The sequence below is a fragment of the Myodes glareolus genome, chromosome 8 (assembly GCF_982192425.1).
Source record: "Myodes glareolus chromosome 8, mMyoGla1.1, whole genome shotgun sequence".
NCBI classification, from domain to species: Eukaryota; Metazoa; Chordata; class Mammalia; order Rodentia; family Cricetidae; genus Myodes; species Myodes glareolus.
The window spans coordinates 26,138,686-26,160,974 of record NC_142033.1 but is presented as its reverse complement, the minus strand read 5'-3'; the positions used below and the strand labels follow the sequence as shown (position 1 = coordinate 26,160,974).

The following is a 22,289-nucleotide window of genomic DNA, read 5'->3' as shown; positions in this document are numbered from 1 at the left end:
CATGTTTCAATTGGCAGTAAAGTTGGAGTTAGAGGAATCATAATTTTTGCTCTGATTCAATATGCCACTAGAAACATTTAAAAAATAGTCAATTAAGTGTGAAAAATTAGATCCATACTGCAAAAAGCCGACATATCGATTATCACAGCTCCTCTCTCCCCTTTTAACCTGCAGGATATTGTAGATTGCAAGCTTGGATAGACATTAAGAAACTACCCAGATGCAGAGAATAATAAGAGACCTTCACAATCAAGAGTGAATACTGGCAAATAGAGCAGATTCAAGTACTACTATTTTCCACCACAATTAGTGTCTTTTAGAGGGAGAAAGCAGTTTAGATTGATTTACATAATCTTAGGCATCACATTCAAGATGTGTGAATTTCAGTGTCAGTCAGGGCATTATACAACCTTCTGTCCCCATCCTCAGTGTCACTCTCATTGTATATGTTATGATGTATGCACAGGTTTGGAATTCTTCTTTTGGGGGTCTCTTATGTCCTTCTATTTACCTTTAAAGTAACATGTGCTCAGTCTTGTTTTTACAGGACAGTCAGTCATGTGAACTTGGGTAATCTGATCACTCATTTTTCTTAATGAAGCTGTTGGAAGAAACATTCATACTATTCACAAAAGGAAACTAAAGTAGTCCAATCTTGACACAAAACACAGCAGCTGATTCACAAGCAGATGCAAAGAGGAATTCAGCGTCACTATTTACTGCATCTCTCTCTTATATCATTCACCTGGGAAGATGCAGGGTACATGGTATTGCAATTTTAGTCATGATCACCTGTACTAATTATCAGAGAGAAATCAACCTGAGCCTCTAAGGAGGAGTCATCAATGCTTTCTCCACGTAGCTCTGAAAATGGTATTTTCTCTATCTTCTGAGTTGTCACAGTGATGTTATACTTTTCAAACTTTGGCCCTCATTTCTGAAATCTGAGGCTGTTCATGATCCAATGAAGAATTTATTAGGATACAAAAACGTAGTGTTAGAACTAGGGCAGTGCTGAGCAAAATTAGGAAGCTGGTCACCATGCCACTCTCTTGTATGCAAGACATAGTGAGAGAAATGAAGTATTTAATTTCCATTTTTAAAAAGTATTTCCTCTTTGTCTGTTCCTTTGTTAAGGTAGCTGTGAGTCTGCTTCACCAAACATGATGAGCTTTCTTCTTCTTCTTTTTTAAATTCACAGTAAGAAACTTTCAAATACATCAAAGCGTGGAGTCGTATTTCTTTAAAGTGAAGAGAATTTGCTGAGTTTTATTAAATCTGAAAGGCTGTTGGATGTGAATGTTTTCTTAACCTCTAACTTGCTAGTGTTTCTCTTTGGAGATGAAAGCTTGAAAATATTGATGTTGATTAGGAATATAAAAATCTGATAAGAATATAAAAATCGCAGTGAATTTATTTGGTTAATTTGCTCTAAAGAAATGGAAGAGAACACTTGCATGTCCTTCTCACTAGGTTACTCAACTGTGATTTACATCTTGTTCCACAGAAGAAACCATTGCTTCAGCCCACTGAGCCCTTTAACTCCCATAAGCCTGGGAGGTGACCTTCGTGGTTGGTGACCTGGTTGCTAAGATTTAGAGAAATTCCAGGCATTTTTTTTTTTAACAGACTCCACACTACATTTATCAGCAAATAGACTTTTTGGAATTCTATGGGCTTCAGTGAAGCCTACAGTTCTAATTCATGCTTTATCTCATGATATACACACTGTAAAGGCAATCTCCTCTCTTATGAAAAAAATCCACATTTTAGGTGTACTCTGAATATTTCAGAACAAAATAGTTTTAAAAGGTAGTTTTATAAGACGAAAGTGCAATAGTATGTAGAAAGTTAGATAAGCTGTCAATAATGACTGTCGTAGAGTTCATAGTTGTGATAGATTGACCCAGAAAATACAGTTCTCAAAAATGTTTTTATAAAGAAGACAAAAGAAAGGATCAAAATTAATTCATTTACTATGCTACTCACTGAGGAACAGTTGCGTGGTCCCAATGAAGAATATTTAGAAATCGATATATTGTGTTGTGAGCTTGGTTTTTAAATAATGTTGGCAATTTCAAGACATTGTCATGGAGTACTACTGCATACCAGAATGAATTATTTTTAAAACCATGAAACAAAGGTCTCACTTCCCCTTTTCATGAGCATAAACTTATTTTATTTATTTGTTTGCGCTTGTTGTGGTGTTTAGTTTTACATGGCCAGAGCGCTATTCGCAAGACATTGTACAGCTTCTTTTCCCTCCCTTTATTCTCCATGAGCTTTCCTTCGTGACATGTAAGAGAAGATTGGGAGAGATCAAAATAAAAGAAATATCAGAAATTCTCTGTAGCTCTTCCAAAATTATCTGTCACTTCACATGTGAACAGAAACTTCAGAGAAAGGAGAAAGATGCTGTTTGTGTAAAAATTTCTAACAAGTGATGAGAGGATCTTTGAAGGTCCTGAAACTCTGTCTTCTTGAGTATTCTATCAGACTCCTAAGATTTTCTACCAGTCGTCTCATAAGAAGATGATTTCCTTCAGGTATTTTCTTTGCCTGTCGTGTTCCTATGTTTTAGAAGTCTAAGCTTTCTTTACAACAAGTTACTCATCTACAATCTGTGTTTCTCACTTACTTGTCTAAAGGAAGGATTTATATATGAGATTGTGTCATTTACTTACAATGATGTTTGGTATTCATAATAAAGTGACACAAATGTATTCCTAAATTTAACCTACTCATATAATAAGTTCGTATAATGTTGCTTGTATGCATGGGGTATAATTCTTACTCATGCTTCTTGGCAGGGTAAGCTACATCACCCATCAGCCACAATATCACCAGAGTAACCAACAGACAATAATATTGCATTCTATTGCTAAACTAGGTTGTTCGAATATGTACATAACAACTTGACAGTATTTTAAACTTAAAATGGATTTATCAGATATAACCCCATCATGAGTTAGTTGAAAGATACCTCTACTTGGTCAAGGTAGCAATTACTCAGCTGAAGTGACAAGGTTAAATCCAAAGTTGTTATTACTCTAAAATTCTCTTACTGTTTTGCCTCCATTAAGAAAAAAATCTTTAATTTTTTTTTTTTGCTACTGAATTTTTTAGGATAGCTTAAGACATTCTGATTCAACTGACTTGTAAGTCAATAGCTGTATTTTGTTGTTGTTCTCTGTTTCTTTTCTTGAGACAGGGCCTTGCTATGTAGTCCTAGGTAGGCTAATGCTCATTGTGTATCTCAGATTGATCTGGATAGTTAAAGAGAGATTAGAGCAGGTTAGGGTGGCAGGCATCACACATGTATTTCATAATAACACTTGAGACTCTTGGACCAGAAAATAACAAATATGAATGTAGCCTGAAAACAAAACAAAACTATATCTCAAAAACACTAAATAAAGTCAGGCAGTGGTGGGTACATGCTTTTAATCCCAATGCTCAGCAAGATCAAGGCCAGCATGCTCTACAGAGTGTGTTCTATACAGTCAGGGTTACATAGAGAAAAGGTGTCTCAACTTTCCCACCCCCACCCTAAAGCAAAATAAGCAAACAAACAAAACCACAACACACCAAATGAGTGATTGGCTATATGATTGAAAAAAATAAATAAAATAGAGATTCAACATGCTGATTGTGAACATGGCATGTATTTCTTTGATTTAGAATATTGGCAATAAAATAGATTAATCATTTTATTACTGAGTCACTTAAATCTTATTGAGGGTCACATAAATGAGAAATTATAATTATACAGTTAAATGAGCACGAAAGGGGATGCATTTAATGGAAAGTAATAGGAGGGAGAGATACTTGTAACTTTAGGGAAGTTAGCAAAAAAAGCAAGCAGAAAAGAAGGGAGGGAGAGAAGGAAAGAGGGAGGAAAGGAGGGAGGGAGGAAGGGAGGGAGGAAGGGAGGGAGGAAGGGAAGGAAGACAGACGAAAGAAAGAAAGAAAGAAAGAAAGAAAGAAAGAAAGAAAGAAAGAAAGAAAGAGATAAAGAAAACTACTCATTGAGAAGGAGACATGTAGATGAAAGACTAGAAGAATAAGGGAGCCACATGATTGCTTCTGGAAGAGAACTGAGACTATAGAAACATAAAATTCAAATGTATCTGACGTTTTATGTAACAGAACAGGCCAACAGAAGTGAAATGAAGTGAATAGAAAAATAAGAAGTCAGTGAGGTACACGCATGGTCTTGTCATCTTTCTCCTCCTTCCTCTTTTTCACCTTACTTGCTTTTTTAAAAATTTGTTCTGTTTTATGTATAGGTCTGTTGTCTGTATGTATGCCATTGTACCCTGTACATTTCTCATTCCCAGAGGAGCCACCACAGTATATTAGATCTTCCAGAACTGTAGCTCAGACTGACTTCAAACTCAGAGACCTGACTGTCTCTGCCTCCCCAGTGCTGGGATTAAAGGTGTGTACCACCACTGCCTGACTAGGATACAGTTCTTATAACATTTTATAATCCCTTAAGGACTTTCAATTATTTTTTCCTTTATGTAGGTAGGAGACACTGTAGGCTTAAATGAGATGAATCGCATTATCTATCTCTATATAGTTTTCTCTTTTTTACACACACACACAGACGTGCAAACAAACACACAGAGAAAGACAGACAGACAGACGCACACACACACAAAAGACAATTTTTCTATTTACTTCAGACTGGCCTTCAACTTGAAATCCTTCTACATCTTAGTCTTAGATATCTAATCTAAGAATAATGGGAATCAAATGTCTCAAGTGAAATATTTATAGAGCATTTTCTGTATAATGCATATACTATAAGTTGGGATATGGTGTTAGGAAGCTAGATGCCATCTTCATTCTCCAGGTACCCTAAGGATTAAAATCTTTGTTACAAAAACTGAGTAATATAGTTCTCACAAGGCCCAAGCTGTAGTGTGATACTTGTTTATCATTTCAATACTGTACTATCACTTTTGTGTCACTGATCCCTCTCTTAGAAAGAGTTCTTTTTTTAAAAAAAAAAAGAATTAATTTTATATATATTTTTTAGCATGGACCTCATTGGAATTGTTATGACAAACTGTTAAAAAACAAGCCTTTTTTATGGTCACATCTCTTAGAAAGATTTACTGTCTGTTGCCTCTTTTCTTTTTCATCATGCTGATAATATTTAAATTTTCAGTTGTATCATATGGGTGTCTTATCCTAGTATCATATACATGTTGATGATGGCTGTTGATGTTTTCTCAGTAGGCAACTCTAAGGGTGAGTTAATCACCAGGCTTTATTGCTCTGTGTTAGAGTCTTATGTACTTTCGTTGCTGACATTTTGAAATCTGTTATTCTTTTCTCAGCACTCTGCATGGGGCTTTGGACGGGTCTACAGAGGCACCGAGTAAATATATTTCTAATAATACAACTACCCAGGCAAACAAAAGTGGGAGTTTTCAGTTTCCTCCTCTATTTTTCGTTAGTGCTTTAGGTCTTTTGGATACATTTGAGAAGGTATTGTGCCTACCATTTTCCCATCATGGGAAATCGCTGTGCAGAACACCAGGGCCTGATACTGCCGCAGTTTCTTTCCTTTGAGGAAAAAAGGAGAGCAAATAGCTCTCTGTCGAGGGAGTCAGGCAGCACCAATCACTCTCCACTCACAAACCACAAAAGTCATTTAAACTATCAGAGACCCAGTGCTGTTTTAGTAATATCCTTCGGAGAACCGAGCAGTTAAAGCAAAGCTTCACCTAGTTTTCTGCCGTAATTTGTGCTTTTCCTGAGAAACAGAGCCGACTCAGGAATATTTCAGACCTATTTCACTGTCACTTCTAGGGCAGATCTTCATGAAATAACAATGGTGTAACTGCATCTGAAAGGAGGAAAATGCTGTGATTCATATGATTCAGACTAAGGGATAATGACTCAATTCTAACAACTTTCGCATCCATGCTTTTCACACTACCAAGTTGAAATTTAAAATAAAATAGAAAGCATGTTAACTAATATGAATATTTGTAATCTGGCTATTTTAATGTAGAAGACATTGTAGTCTCCTTTGTAAAATGTGCATGAAGGGCTAGAGAGATGGCTTGGTGGTTACAAACACATACTGCTCTTGTAGAAGATACAAGTTCTGCCTCTAGAATCCATGTTGGGTTGCTCACAATTCTTTATTATTCCAGTTCCAGGGGGCTTCTGATGCCTTTGGCTTCCTCTGACACTGGTAATCATGTGTATTAACAAAACTATTTGTATGATCATCATCAACAAAAAGTGTATTTGTTGAAATTACAAATGATCTCTGGCTACTCAGAATGCACCATGTTCAATCTAATGTCCCCGATTAGTACTTTATGGTTTTCCTTAAGTGATACAGCATGGAGGTTCTCTGGTTGCTTGCTTTATTGGAAAAAAAGTTAGTTTTTTGAAAATTATCTGTAAGTCAGCCTAATAATTTTCACTTCTTGACTAGAATTACATAAACTTAATGCTTTACTTTTCCTTTACAGGTAGAAGCTAGTTGATTATAGCTTTTTACGAACCCCAAAAACAAAAGGGAATGGCCATGCACAACTATTTTTATTTTATTTCTCAACTCTGGTTAATTTTTTGACAATTCACTACGAACTTGAAAGCAATCTATTATGAGTATAAATCCCATGAACATCCTCATTACCTAGGAGCTTTCCACTAAATATGTGGTACACATATAGTTACTCAACAGAATTAATTAAAGGTTTTTATTGCAATTTATACTTTTATGAACTCAGTTTGAAAATTGTGATGAATCATCATTAGTATAGGTATTTAAAATTTTCATATACACATGTGAAATATACACACAACACACACGCACACACACGTAAAAGTCTGTTCATCAAAAAAGCAATTGAGGCACTAATTTTCTAAATGTGCATCTTATAGTTTCAAATAGAGCATTCTACAACAGGACTTGATAAAAAAAAAACTTCAAATAAGCAATGCAGGTTAAAAACCTACAGTTTTACCTTGAAGTCTTTGGCCAGAGTCACATTAATCTTCACTTATTTATAGCGTGGAAATATATGTGCTAAGAATATAGCCAATGAATTTTATTGACCCTTCTTAATCTCCATGTGTTTTACTTGGTGGCAAAAGAAGAAAAAAAAAACTTTAATTATGGAATAGAAAGCCCAAATGATTCAGTTTTTGTATTTGTTGTGAGTATGGGGGATATTTAGTGTTTTCTTAAAATTCTGTTTCCTGAACACAGAGTTGATTACCACTCATACACATAGGCAATTGACAATCTTTTTTGTGTCTCCAGCACAGTGATGCGGTCCATGATCTTCTTCTGGATGTGATCACGTGGGTTGGCATCTTGCTGTCCCTTGTTTGTCTCCTGATTTGCATCTTCACATTCTGCTTCTTCCGTGGGCTCCAGAGTGACCGTAACACCATTCACAAGAACCTCTGCATCAGCCTGTTTGTGGCAGAACTGCTCTTCCTGATTGGAATCAATAGAACCGACCAACCAGTAAGCTGCTTGTATTGCTCTTAGTGAAGGCTACCTATAACCTTTAGCTTTCCAGGACTGTCCGCCCTGGGGACCAACAGGCTCAAAAATGCCCTTTCCGTTTGTTCAGTTCAAAGTCAGTGACTTTCACATCGTACTTTGCTTTTCATTTTTCATGTCCATTGCCATAAAAACACAGTGAACATTACTGATAGGATGCACATGGTTTTTATATCTGTATTACAACAGGCTCTGTTTTTTTATACAGTAGAGTGGTTGTCCACATAGCTCCTTCTTGCACAAGTGCATAGGCTCCTTTGTCATCCACACCTCCTACCTGAGGTATGTGTTTGTGACCATTGATAAAGGTTTGTTGTCACATCATATCATTGAAAGTTCATGCTTCATAATTTGCATTAGAATTCATTCTGAGTGTCAAGTAGTCTGTAGACACACAGAAACACATATTCTCTCTTCTAAAGGCAAATGCAATATATTTCATTGTCTTGAAAATTATCTGTAATTCTTTTTATCCCTATGTCTTCAATGAGCCATGGCATTCATTTTCCTTTTTATGTTTTCCAATAGTTTTGCCTTTTCCCAAATATTACTGGGATCATATACTATATAACTTTATAGGACTGGTTCTTTTCTTTTGTTAATATGTACTTTGGCTTCTCACATGACACTTTATTACCTGATCTCTCTTTTCTTTTTGACATTGAATAATATTCCTTTGTTGATATACTACAGTTTATCTATCTGTTAAACCACAGAAGTCCATTTTGTTTGCTTCCAGTTTTTGACAATTTTGAGTAAAGCTGCTATTCACATTTTAATGCATTTAGAATCTTTTGTTTGTTATTTTGTTTTTGTTTGCTTCATATAATCTTTCAACTCCTTTAAGTAATTATTTAAAAAACCAAATAAACAATGAAAATGTAGTTAATGGGTCCTGTGGTAAGGTATGTTTAATTTGGGGAGAACATTGCCAAACTCTTTCCAAAGTACCCATGCTTTCCTGCATCTGCACCATCAATGATCACAATACACATTTGTTCAGAAATTAGAACATGCTAATGACCAGAGCTACAATGACAAGTAAAACTTAACTTTGCAGTTTTTAGAATACTTGGGTATAATAAATAATTCACTCCCTTAATGCTTCTCTCCAGTAGGTGTTCATATGCATGATGTACTATATAATAAAATGCAGTTGCATTCAAATCTGTGATTAGGCATTCATGATTAATGATTGCAAAGGATACAATTATGGTGAATATATTTTTAATTGGTTAGCATATACTTAATATGATAGCTTTTCTCATAAATGCAGATATATGAATAAGCAATCAAAGTACACATTTTCCTCCTCAAACTAATGTTTTATGATTGCAAAAAATTTATAGTTGAGATTCTACCTAGCCTTGAAATTCTCAAATGAACAATTGTGTTACTTTTGAGTAAAATTCTATTCTTTAGTTAACCTATGCAAATACTTTTTTAAAAATTTCCTTCATGTAGAAATCATACTTGAATTTTAATTCTCCAATGTTAATATGTTATGATAAACTTCACCAGGCAATGCATGTTGCATTTAACAGCGAACAGCATAAAAAATGGAGACTGATACAAAAAATTTAGAGAGAATGCTACTCAGAAAAGTGTTCTTCTTTTTTTGAATTTCTCATCATCTTTGGAACCTGATTTTCCTCTAATCTTTCTGACATTTAACTTCTCGTTCCTCCTTTATCCTCCTAGAGTATGCAAACGGACTTTCATTGTGTCTCCAGAGATCATGCTCACCAATCAGTGAAACCATCAAAATTTTATGGGTTTTTTTGTTTGTTTGTTTTGATGGTTGTTGACCTTTGTTGATAGGAGACACAGATTTAAGTAAGGGCTTCCTGTCATAAGAACAAGCATAAAGTCATGAAAATTATTATTGGGAACCATATAGATGACCCACTAAAGTTTCTAGTACTTCAGGGTTCAGAAATATATGAATAGCTGCCCTTAATTTAAGTCAGGCTGGCTAGACTATTATCTAGTGCAGTAACAAAAAAAAAGTCTGAGAGAGAAAACATTTCTTCAACATTGAATTTTTGAAAGGATGTTTTTCTTTTGTTTGTTTTATGTGCCCGAGTCTTTGCCTCTATTTATGTGCTTCACATGCATGCCGGGTACCCATGAAGACGGGAAGAAGGCATTGGGTCCCCTGGAACTAGAGTTACAAATGTTTGTGAGCCCCATGTGTGTGCGGAGAACCAAAGGCATAGCTTCTGCAAGAGGAGCAGGAGCTCCTAATCACGCAGCCATCTCTGCGGTCATGAGCACTACATCTTAGCTGGATCCATTTTGCCTCCGTGCGGTGTTGACATTCCTAAAGCAGGGAATAAGCAATCAGCAATTCTTAATAAATAACAATCTCATTCGAAGATTACTATTAATTAATGACATTACTTGATGTAATTTGATTTTAAAAATGCTGGCTTTCTTTGATTTTAGTATTTCTCTTTAATTTATAATTGAAGAGATTGAGGAGAGCATAGCTCAGTGGCATAGCCCTTGTCTAACACCTTCGGTTTGATTGCCAGCTCTGCCAACTAAAAATAATAAAGCAAAAACGGACATATCAGTCTAAACTCAGAAGAATTTTTAACAGAATTAATTTTAAAATATTATTTTTATTTGTGTCTTTTTTGTTCTTCCTTTCTTCTTTCCTTCTATCCTTTCTTTGTAAATTCTGGGGCAGTCTTACTCTCCAGCTCAGGTGACTTTCATTTCGACTGTTCCCAGCTTACAGAGCCCTGGAGTTCGAGTATACACAATCACATTCAGATTTAAAGATTGAAAATTCTTTAATTTTAACTATAAAGATTTTAAATTTTAGACTACTCTCAGTAGTAATTATCCCTGGGCTCTTAATAATTTTTTCCCGTAAATATTATGATTTTCCATATTTTAATGTGGCGTCAGCCATAAGCTGTAATTAGGATAAAGGGCAGTTTTCAAGTCAGTTGTATTTAATTTACTTTAGTGTTTGTACACTAAGAGTCTTTTCCAGATTATTCTTTTGCAGACCTATTTTATAATTGCTGGGTTGATCGCCACTTACGTTAGTTTTGTGTCGGGCAATGGATCTCCGCGTTAGTTCTGTGACTGAAGCCAGTGTTCCTTCCCCTAGATTGCCTGTGCGGTGTTTGCGGCCCTTTTACACTTCTTCTTCTTGGCGGCATTCACATGGATGTTTCTGGAAGGGGTGCAGCTGTATATCATGCTGGTGGAGGTTTTCGAGAGCGAGCATTCTCGTCGGAAGTACTTTTATCTGGTGGGCTACGGGATGCCTGCGCTCATCGTGGCCGTGTCCGCTGCAGTCGACTACAGGAGCTACGGGACAGACAAAGTGTGAGTTATGGCTGTTTGTTGCCTTTCTTCGCTCCCTCTTTTTAGGCCTACTCAAGGTGAAAGTTTTGGAGTCTCTTGGTGTGGATTTCCCCCCACAGCATTCACTAAGGGAATAGGACAGGCTACTTACAGTATAGTTCAGTGTATGGTTGGATATTTGCTGTGAGGTTAAAAAAAAAAATTCTTAAAACTCTGTTGCCATTTTAAAGCTGCATGTTTCTAGATCACAGCCTCTAGTAATTATAATTGTAAGAATATTAATTTCATATTTTTTCAGAGCATTCAGACGTGTGCCATATTGCATGAAAACTGTTTTCAGACCATGGAGTTGCTCGTAACTCTATTGTTTTCTCTTCATGTGTTGATAGTGCTAGTCCTGGATGGATTTTTATACTGACAGAAAAACTGAAGGAGCAGGGAGAGTTTATGTCTCCTCCTCTTTTTTTTCTACCTTATTATTGGAGTATAGTCACACAGCTTGTTTTTAATACATCTTTAAATTGTATAGAGAAGTGCAGCACTTAAGAAAGACATTCAGGTAGGGTGTGATGACCTACAGCACTGGGAGGCAAAGGCAGGCACATTTCTGAGTTGGAGGTTTGTCTGGTCTACAAAGGAAGTGCCATTACAGCTGTGGCTAAGCAGAGAACCTCTTGAAAATACCACAAATGACAATAACAAGCAAGACAACAACAGTAGAAAGAAGAAGAGAAAGGAAGAAAGAAAGAAAGAAAGAAAGAAAGAAAGAAAGAAAGAAAGAAAAGAAAGAAACAGGGAGGGAGGGAGGGAAAAAGAGAGAGAGAGAAAGAAAGGAAGACAAAGAAAAGGAAGTATTGGAGTTGGAGAGATGCCTCAGCAGTTAAGAGCACTTACATCTTTTCTAGAAGATCCTGATTCAGTTCTCAGCATCCACATGGTTTCTCACAACTGTCTATAATTTCGGTTTGGGGAATCTGGTACCTTCATAAATGTAGGCAAAACACCACAAAAAAATAGGCAAATCTTTTTTAAAAATCAAAAAAGAAAACTAAAGAAAAGAAAGGCATTTGTTTCAAAAGACTTTTATGACAACTGAAATCCCAAACAACAAATGAAAGTTTCACTAGTAAAAGTACAAAGAACTCCTGGTAGAAGACCAGTACTTTTATTTTAGGTGTAAACAAAAGAGGAAGAATAAAATCAGAGAAAAAGCGTAAGCAGGACCTCAGAAACAGAACAATAGGACTGAGGGACAAGGAAGGTAAGAAAAAGTTCCATGTCAGCTTTTTAGAGTCAGTGGTGATTGATGCCAAAGATAATGCTTGTAAATTAAGCACAACAGAGAAGTCACTTGATTTTTGGCAGAGTTTTTCTGTTCAGCAACTGCTCTCAAATAATCACACAGAGTCTTTTATTAATTGTATATGTTCAGCCAATAGCTCAGGCTTATTACTAACTAGTTCTTACATTTTAGGTTAACCCATAATTCTTATTTATGTTTTGTCATGTGGCTATACCTTTGTTAGCATGGCACATACATCCCCTGCTCCCTCTTCATCTGGTTGGTGATGCTAGACTCTGTCCTTCTTCCTTCCTTCTCTACTTAGTCTGGCTTTCTTGCCTCACCTTACTCTGTTCAGCTATTGGCTAGTCAGGTTCTTTATTAAACCAATGAAAGAGATATATATTCAAACAAAGTAAAGAAATATTACATAGCTCTTGATCTTTGCAGCAGCTATCTTAAGACAGTGCTAGAAGCATAAGCCAAGTCAGAAGGTTTGAAAAATGTCAGCAGAGGCTTCAGATATTATCTATATCCTGAAGTAATCCTACTGAAAATACTGATTTGTATGATGACAGTAATGGAGAAATTTTAAAAGTGTTATCACATGGGCTCAAGAGGCTCAGAATTTATGGGAGAATGCTTGCCTACAGTGCAAAAAAACTCCAAAACAAACAAACAAAAAATGTGCTGTGGGACAATGGTCTGTACCCTGACAATTATATTTTAAATAAATGCCGATTGGCCAGTAGCCAGGCAGGAAGTATAGGCACAGTGATCAGGCAGAAAATAGAGGTTGGGCAACAAGAATTCTGGTAAGAGGGAAGTTTGATTCTGCAGTCATGACCCAGCCACAGAGCAAGCAAGATGTGACCTGCCTCACATAGACAAGAAAGGTGCCAAACCATGTGGCTCACATAGACAAGAATAATGGGTTAATATAAGTTTTAAGAGTTAATAAGAAGCCTGAGCTAATGGGCCAATCAGTTTATAACTAATGTAGACCTATGTGTGATTTCTTTGAGATTTAACAATTGCAGGAACTGGGTAGGACAGAAACTTCAGACAACAAAAATGTAGGAGAATTTTGTAAAAAATGAAGCCTTAAGAATGTATAGACTGAAAGGAAATTGAGTTGACATGAAATTAATGATAAGAAAAATGGCTATTTCTCATTTGTATTTAGTGCACAAAGACTGAATGAGAGGAAAGGTTCCCAGGTAATAAAGAAAAAGATACAACACAAAACATAGCATTAGAAAGACCTTAACTGAGTATGTTGAAAGTAGCTTTAGAATTCATCACTCCCATGGTTAAATTGTGTAGATGAGAAAAATCAAGCATATTCATTCTGACTTGTCTATCATTATAGAGATAGATATAAACAGACATTGAATATATTATCCAGTTCATTTCAAATGCAGTTGGATTTACTTTTCTAATGACAAAGGGAAGGGAAGGAAGGAGTAATGTACATGTCTAAGCATGGGACAGTTCCAAAGGAATAAGATGCGGACTTTCTGTGGAGTGAAGTGGGGAGGTCCTGTTAAGTGGACAAGAGTTTTGAAAAGCTTTGAGATGAGCATTATGGAAAATGTGTTAAAGAGCCAATTAGACATTAATAAAAAGATTTTGAGGCAGCAGTGAAGGCTTGGGTAAGGTGAGATAGCATCCATTTGTACAGAAGTTAATAAGCCAGATTTCATGACGAAATTTCTATCAGAAACCTGAACATGCTGGCAGTAAAGCAACTTGCTTCCCAGAAATGGATATTCATAAAGAGGGAATGACACAAAGAAGACACCAGAATTACTGAGAGCATAGTTAAAATAGAACATGTGGTGCCCGGACATCAACAATACACTTAAAAGGAGACTATTTCATTTCTGGTGTGTTCTTTTTTAACACAGTGACAGGCTATGCTGTCTCTCTCTATGTAACCATTATTTTCAGGCTTGATGTTGTAAATTGCTGTCAAATCTGAATTCATTCTGTCAGTCCCAATAAGGACCATGGGCTCAGACTACGATTAGCAAAAATGATATCCAACTTTGATTGTAAAGATGTTTTAGAAAGAGAGGCATTGAATTCATCATAGGCCCTCTTTTTTTCTTCTCAAATAATGTCTTTTTTGATATAATTCACAGGCCGTACAACTACCGCTTTGAAGTATATTCTTCAAGTGTCTTAATATGTTCCCAATAGTATGTTCTCATCATCACTAATTTTAGAATATTTCCATCAACTATTAAGAAACCCATTATCTGTCCCTTCCCCTGGATCATAGTATTTTGCATTTTGATTAATGCATTCTCCCCCTAAAACGGAAAGCTGAGTGATATCATTATGAGTGACCTTACACTCTTTCCAATGTTGTTCTTAAACAGTCCCCTCTTGTTTGTTGGATGTTCCTGGTTTTCTTTTGGTTTTTCTTCCATGTTTATCTTTTCTCCCAAGTTATTTGCAAATGTTCCTATTACCAAACTGAGTCAAACTGTTTGCTTTGTGTTTCAGTCATTTAGTTTGAAACAAATGTCATTTTCTGGATAATATAAATCTGTCTTCTTAGAATCGATAATACACGGTCCCTAGTGATTTTGTTACAGCTTTGGCCATCATTCCTTTAGTTTCCTGCCCCATGACTGGTAGGTCTCATTTACTGACATTATTACTCTCTGGGAATGGAGGCTAATTTATTTCCCAGGCACGATTCTAAACAATCCTTAATTACTCAGTTATGTAATTAAGATTTTCCCAACCAAAAGCAAAATAAAGAGATAGATGATAGAAGGAGTGAAAAAGGGAGGAAAGAAAGCAGAAAAATCTGGTTAAATTGTATCACCAGCAGGCATAAAACATTTTACTGTTTATGTTGCATTTAAAAATTGTTCACAAAGATGACTCAAGGATTTGTGGGAATGATACATGTAACTTTTACATTGGGGGATTTCACTGAACCCAGCATCTGCCTATGAATGTGTTTCTTCTTAAGGAAAGTTTTTCAAAAGAAAATTGTTATTTTGTGATAGATATTTACCCCAGAAGCTGATATGAATACATCATCCTTCTATTTGGGCCCAATTGAGATATCTTCTTTAAAACACTGTAATCAGTGTGATTTATTTATTTATTATATTTTTGGGGGGTCTGGCATTGTGAACTTAGCTCATTGCATTTGAGGCAACCACTCTAACACTGATTTAGACTGGCAAGGCACTGGATTTTGACTCAACTCCTAATGCTTCTCCATTCTATAACTTGATCTTCTGTCTTTGTTCCTGTCTCTGTAATTGTTGTTGATTGCTTTTACTTATTCAAGAAAATGATCTGACTTTCTAAGCACGTGCTACTGTGTAGTTTTTTCTTTCTTGTGTAATAATGTAGCCAAGGAAATTTTTAGAAGTTATCAGAAATGGTTGGAAATATTCACAGAACGGGCAGAAGATGTTTAATAGAGAAACCCTTTTTTTTTCATGTACTTCTTATTTAAGTTTCAGGCTACATTTGTTTCCAAAAACAATTAGAATGTGGGTATCTTCATCTAATATAAATTCTTATCATCTGGAAATGAAAGATATTGCCAGCTATGTTCTGAAATATTTCCTAATATCTATAAAGTAAATGTTTAAGTCTTGGAAATTTCATGATTCTTAACTGTTATTCTAATTTAATATTTATAGTATATCCAGAATAATTCCAATTAATATATTACATTGTAGTGTAATTTAAATAAAAGATTTCTTCTTTCCCTCTTCTTATTTTCTTTAATCATTTCATTATAGTGATAATGAGGTGTTATATCTGAAGCTTTTAATAACAGCAGCTTACATTTCTAAGAAAAAGACTCATACTGATGGTAGATGATGAATTTACAGATTAAATTGTCTTTTAGGCTGAATAAATGTTATTTTGATACAGATAGAGATAGCTATCATATTCCATCTGGCTGATGGATTATGATGTGTTTTTCTATGAAATGTTATTAGGCTGTTGAATTTATTATGTACAGAACACATACTCATGAACAAAGCTTGCATAATTTGATCTTAAGATGTTGTTTAGTTTTCCATCAATTTGCAATGCTTATAAAAGAGTCATTATTTTCTGATGTTTGTATAACAAAATCTTTTAATCTGATTGGCATATACTCAAAAATATACTTATAATAACATTAGGATTCAATAGCATGGCGTTCTAAAAATCCATTTAAATAACCAAATATCTTTTAAAAAATATCCCTCTGCTTGTGGATCACAAATCTATATTACACTGCTAATAATGAGCATATATTTCACTTTTGCTTCTGATCTTTTATGCTTTTATTCTCTTGGAGAATCAGTGAAGCTAATTTCATGGAATACTGGAAAAACATGATTATAATCAAGGTTAACAATAATTCAAAAAGGACTGTTCTGAAATTCAGTTTTAAATACTCTGATTTTATGACGTGAAACAAATCAGTTCATTTAAAATTTATCAAAATGTTATGAAAATATGAACAGTTTAAACAGTTAAAAGTCTAAATAGCGTAAATTTATCCATTGGACTTTTAATATGATCTCTAGTGTACACCCAAAGGGAGAGTGGATAGAATCCTGAGTGTCTTGGAAGAAAAAGTAAAACAATGAGTAACAGAAAGGAGAAGGGCACTAGAAAGGGTAAAGCTTGAGGGTGGTATAAGAGATAAATTGTGGGCTAGAAAATTGGTACAGGGCTTTAAAGTACATGGATTAAATCAAGAACATTTGTAGCCTATCCGAACATCATTTTATACCAACAAAAGATCGAAAGCAACCCAGAAGGCTATAAAAGAAGAATAACTGAATAAAATACATATACTATATGTAACCTCAGAATACATATACTATATGTAACGTATAAATCATTTTCTGTGCTTGTGCTGGCTGGTTTTATGTCAACTTGACACAAGCTAGAGTCATCTGAGTGAAAGGAACTTAAACTGAGAAACTGTCTTCATAAGATCAGGCTGTAGGCAAGCATGAAGGGCATATACTTAATTTGTGATTGATGCGAGAGGGCACAGCCCGTGGTGGGTGGTGTCATCCCAGGGCTGGCAGTCCTAGGTTCTAAGAGAAAGCAGGCCAAGCAAGTCAGGGGCAGCAGTCAGTAAGTAATACCTTGATCTCTACATCTTCTCCTGTCCCCAAGTTCCTGCCCTGTTTGAGTTCCTATCCCTGACTTCATGAATGGGTAGTGCTGTAGAAGTGTAAGATGAAATAAAACTTTTCTTCCCCCCCCCCCAAAAAAAAGAACATTCGTAGTCTATCTGAAATCCATGGATAGCAGAAAAAGAGCCAAGCTCTTAGAAATAATTGACATCACATTGCAATCTGACAATCACTAGAAAGCCATCTCCTAATCTTTACATTTGTCTCAGCAGATTACTATCTTGTGAATAATTATAAAGTTGTAGTCCATGTTAAATAAAAATCATCAAGTTTATTTCAGTTTATCAAATAACTCGTATATAGAAAAACAGTCACTGGTGGTTGTAAAAACAGTACATTACAGGCTTATCCAATTACATTACAGTTTTATCATAAAAAAGAGACTTGAGGAACACTGAGCTTCACAATAGCTGTTGGTTATATTTATTTTATAAATTTGTTCCAATTTCTAATCACCAAAACCCTTTCAGAAAATTCTGTAAGCTTCAGAATTTATTACAGCACATGAAAAAGTATTTTTATTTTAATTGACGCAAAACATTCAATGAACTTGTCATCAGCTATGTTTCTGTTGCCTATTTGAAACAGCATAGCCAATGAGGAAGTACTTTTCAGTTATATTACAAGGTAATACTCACTCAGTGTATATATGGAGAAAACGTGTAAGCTTCAATATTATTTCATTAATATCTGTGAGCATGCTTTCTGTGCATATGTATTGAAGACTAAGGTTTTATTGTGCCACCATGTTTCATTCATTGGAATGAAACTCTCACCATCTGTGACAATAGTAGGTTGACATTCCGTTTTCTATAGAAGGGTTATCTATTCCTGAACTGTATCAGACATCAAGAGAACATTGTTCTGTTATTTTAAAAATGCAATGAAATAAATAAAAAGTAATAATGTGTGCTTATAATTGGATAAAAAGAAATTTTTAAATGCTCACAAATGTCACTTTCTAGTGACACTTACAGTGATCACTATATAATTTAGAATGCCTGCATCCTCTAGTGTGGCAGTAACAAAGGAGATAATACTAAAAATTAAAGATGTAAAGTTTAGAACCATTCAAAATGTTAAAAACTGTTCCTATATGGTTAAGTATTTGAGAGAGGTGCCAGTAGTTCCAGTATTGGGTAGGCTGAGACAGAATGGATAATATGAGGCCATGGATTTGAGATCAGCCTTAGCAAAAATGAAAAACAAATTCTACTCACAATACCAATCAAATCATAGTTGCCCAATTACCCAGATAAACATAGATTCATGTAAAAATCTGTATCCTTGTTTTAGCTTGCTAAACATTGGAGACCCATAATATCTATCAATAGATAAAAAGAAAAATGTGATATAACTTTATGACTAAATATTATTCAGAATAAAACATAACAGTACTAACTGGTACAGAGTGGATAAACATTTAAAAAATTTAAATACACCTACTACAAAAAACTACATCTATATTACTATTTGCATATAGTAATATATAGAAATATATAGAATATATTTAGTAATATATATAGAAATATATTATAAACAACTCTAAAACAAATTGCAGTAGTTTCTATATAATAAAGAGAATTTGGAATAATGTAAGCAGAAAAAAAAAGAACCAGACATGATTTGGGTTTTGATAGACATGTGAATCTATTCATTTAAATGTATACATATATATGTATGGAAATATGTTTTACATTATATTACAGAACAAAAAAACCTGATTATTCTGATAATTTTACAACTCTTAAATATATTTAAAATAATCAAATATGTGCATTATTCATAATCATTGTAGTAAAGCCATTCACTAATGCGGAAGAATTTTCCAAGAGATGATATTTAAACAATTCTGATATTTTCCAAAGTCAAGTTTCCATATGTATGCAATATATATAGTATGTAGATTTATTTTCCATTCATTAAGAAAGCTTATTAATGAAGTTATTTACAACTTTATTTTAGTATATATCTTTATCCTCTTGTAGAGTCCTTGAGCTCAAGTGGATAAATAAAATTCAGACTCCACTACTAACCTGGTCAAGTACAGGGTTATTATAAAAACTTATGCAAGATTTCAATGAAATGTGAATCTATTCATATAAATGTACACATATATATGCATGGAAATATGTTTTACTTTGTATTACAGAACAAATAAGAACTTACTGAACTGTATTTTTATTAACTGTATCTTGTATTAAAGATTCTATTATTTGGGTGATACAAAAGAATAAATGTATATTTTATGATAAACAACATTTTAAAATATAAATTAAGTTATTAACAATTGTCCATTTGTTAAAGTGGTGATTATAATTCTCATACTATTCCTTTTGACCTATGGAAGAAGGAACTGTAGGAAATACTGAGACATTTAGTATTGATAAATTGTAGCACACAGTGAAGATTCCTTCATAAAAACATTATAAATTTTGCTGAAAAAGTAGCGCGTGTTTTTAAAAATAATTAAGAAGTAAAAGGTGTAAAGATTATATATATTACATTTCATATCTTTAGAACTTTAAATGCTAAGATCCCAAATTAAAACCCAAATGCTGATCTTGACTACTACTACAGGCTTCATTCTTGCTTGACTGACAAGCATTTCATGATCCTTCATGCACGTACTCACCAATTAAGGGTGTGCTACGAAGACAACTAATTTCTAAAAGTCATCGACAAATGTATTTTGCAATAAGTTTAGGACTACATTCCTTATTTTTGCTGTTTGTCTTCTCTTTTCTTCTTTCTTCCTTGTTTCTTGCCCCATTTCTCTTTACTTTTCCTTTAATCATTTGATCCTACATAGACAGACAGATGGATATGTAGGTAATATGTAGTAAATGAATAGAACACAAATATAGATATCTGCACATATGCATGTGACCGAGAAAGTAGATATTAAGTGATTCATAAACTCATGAACAACTTGATATGAAAATATCATAAATTTTTCTGTCTAATAACACCCGAAAACTCTTTCTGGTTACATTTGAAGAAAATAGCCTTGGTAATCTATACTTCTTCAGAAAACTTTGGATACTAGTTAGATGTATGTTTGATTAATGTATTATACTAGAATATAATTCAACACCTCAAAGCCATTTGTTGACATTATACTCCAGATCATGATAAGGAACTCCAGTCTGGTGGTGTGACTGGTTCTAAACACCATGGAACATGCTTTAGATGATAGTTGTGTCCCTGGGTTGGTGACCCTGATGCTTTTCCTAAATACAGAACTGTCCCCTTAAAGGATGGGATATGAAAATTAAACAATTACCTGTAGTTTAGTATGCAAAGAAGGTAAATTAAGCAGTACATTTTTGTTTTGTGTTATTTTAAGTAATTAATTTTTCTGTGATGAAAAGATGTTTTTACTGTTCTGAGTTTACATGAAGGTAGTTATTATTGAATTAGGCTTTTTAAGGGAACATGATACTAACTTCTTTACTAATAATTTTAATGCCATGTCCTACAGTTTGGAGAACAAAACTAGATAAATATAACAATTTATCTTTGTGTCTTAGCACTAAATCTTTGGAATATTGAAATCAATAAAATTATACCACTGCAATAAAACTTCATCATGCAAATAGCAGTCTGTTATTATCTTTGGAAAACTAATACAATAAGAACATTTTAATGGCACATTTGTATTTCATTAATTGAACAAAAGACAAGGCACATGTGACCCATGAAAAGTGTTCCTTTGAATCTAGACTGCATTTAGTATTGAACAAGAAAGAGGTAATATGGCCAGGATGAGCCTTCTTTTCACCTGTAGGTCATGTCTTTTCTTTTAGTACCTCTAAAAGCACAATTCGGAGGTTGTAAACAATGGGCTGAATATCCTTAAAAAGTACAAAAACGAGGTGTTTTAAAAACTCCACAAATACGGCCTACCAAAACAATCAGTTTTGTTAGGTAAAAGTTACTTAGTAGATCTCAGTGGTTTTCAGATAAACTGTTTTCTTTAGAAGTACATTTGACCATTTATAAGTTGAACTTTTTGTGTTTGGTATAATAAATTGTTTTTTTAGCATTCGTCTCACTAATTGACTGATCACCTCTTAGCCAATGGTTCTGGATTTTATCTCAAGAGCCTAGGGGGCAAGAGTTTAGACTACTGTGGGGTGGGTGAAGCATGACTATATAATACCATTCTTTACATTAAAGTCAAGGGTGATTCTGTTAGTATTGGCAAAGTGAATAGAGCAAGAACCATGTAAATTTCGAAGGTGGGTAATCAGAAAGAAATGAAACTCAGACGCTTTGAAAAAGCCAGCATGCAGCCAAAAACAACAGCAGGTATGGCCATATGGCAATCAAATTAGAAAATGCATTCTCGCCACACAGATTCCAGAGGATAGTGAAGCACAGACAGCAAGCATGCAGGGATGATGTACTCTGTGCGTGTCGAATTTCACACTGCCTCTTCCACTGTTCACTTATAAAGAGAATTTAAATCATTTTAAACAAGTAGATGCTGAAGAATTTTCTCAAAGGCTAAAAATAACATCTCATTTTCCTTCTACATTTAAAGGAGAATTGTTAAGCCAAGTACATATTTCAAAATAAAGCATTTGTTAAGCTGTTATTTCTAAGGAAATCAAACTTGGTAAGGATAAAGTTAATGTCATTATGTTATTTAAATAAGATATGTGAAGATATTAAAGTTTTAAATCAATCTTAATCCAAAAAATCACTCATAACGTGATTGAAGTTAGGGCTGTTTTTTTTTATTTTTTCATTTTTATTTTTTTCCTGGAAAAGCTATTTTCTAGAAGATCTTGAAGCACATTTTTCACGTGATAAAAATTATTTGCTGAAAATGTGGTTTAGTTCTTAGATGACCTCTCGAAAGTTTTGTGAGCTATAAATGGACTATCCTATTATCAATCATTATTCAATGTATTACTAATGTAGTATTGTGTTG

At 34.3% G+C, this 22,289-nt stretch overlaps 1 protein-coding gene across 1 annotated transcript in view; it reads left to right on the top strand.

Moving 5' to 3' along the window:
• The window catches only part of Adgrl3 (adhesion G protein-coupled receptor L3), a 722,793-nt gene that overhangs the window by 635,845 nt on the left and 64,659 nt on the right, over positions 1–22,289 (top strand). Inside the window, 2 exon segments of the mRNA XM_087908936.1 lie at positions 7,301–7,510; positions 10,677–10,897. Coding sequence (XP_087765062.1) covers positions 7,301–7,510; positions 10,677–10,897 — 431 coding nt within the window.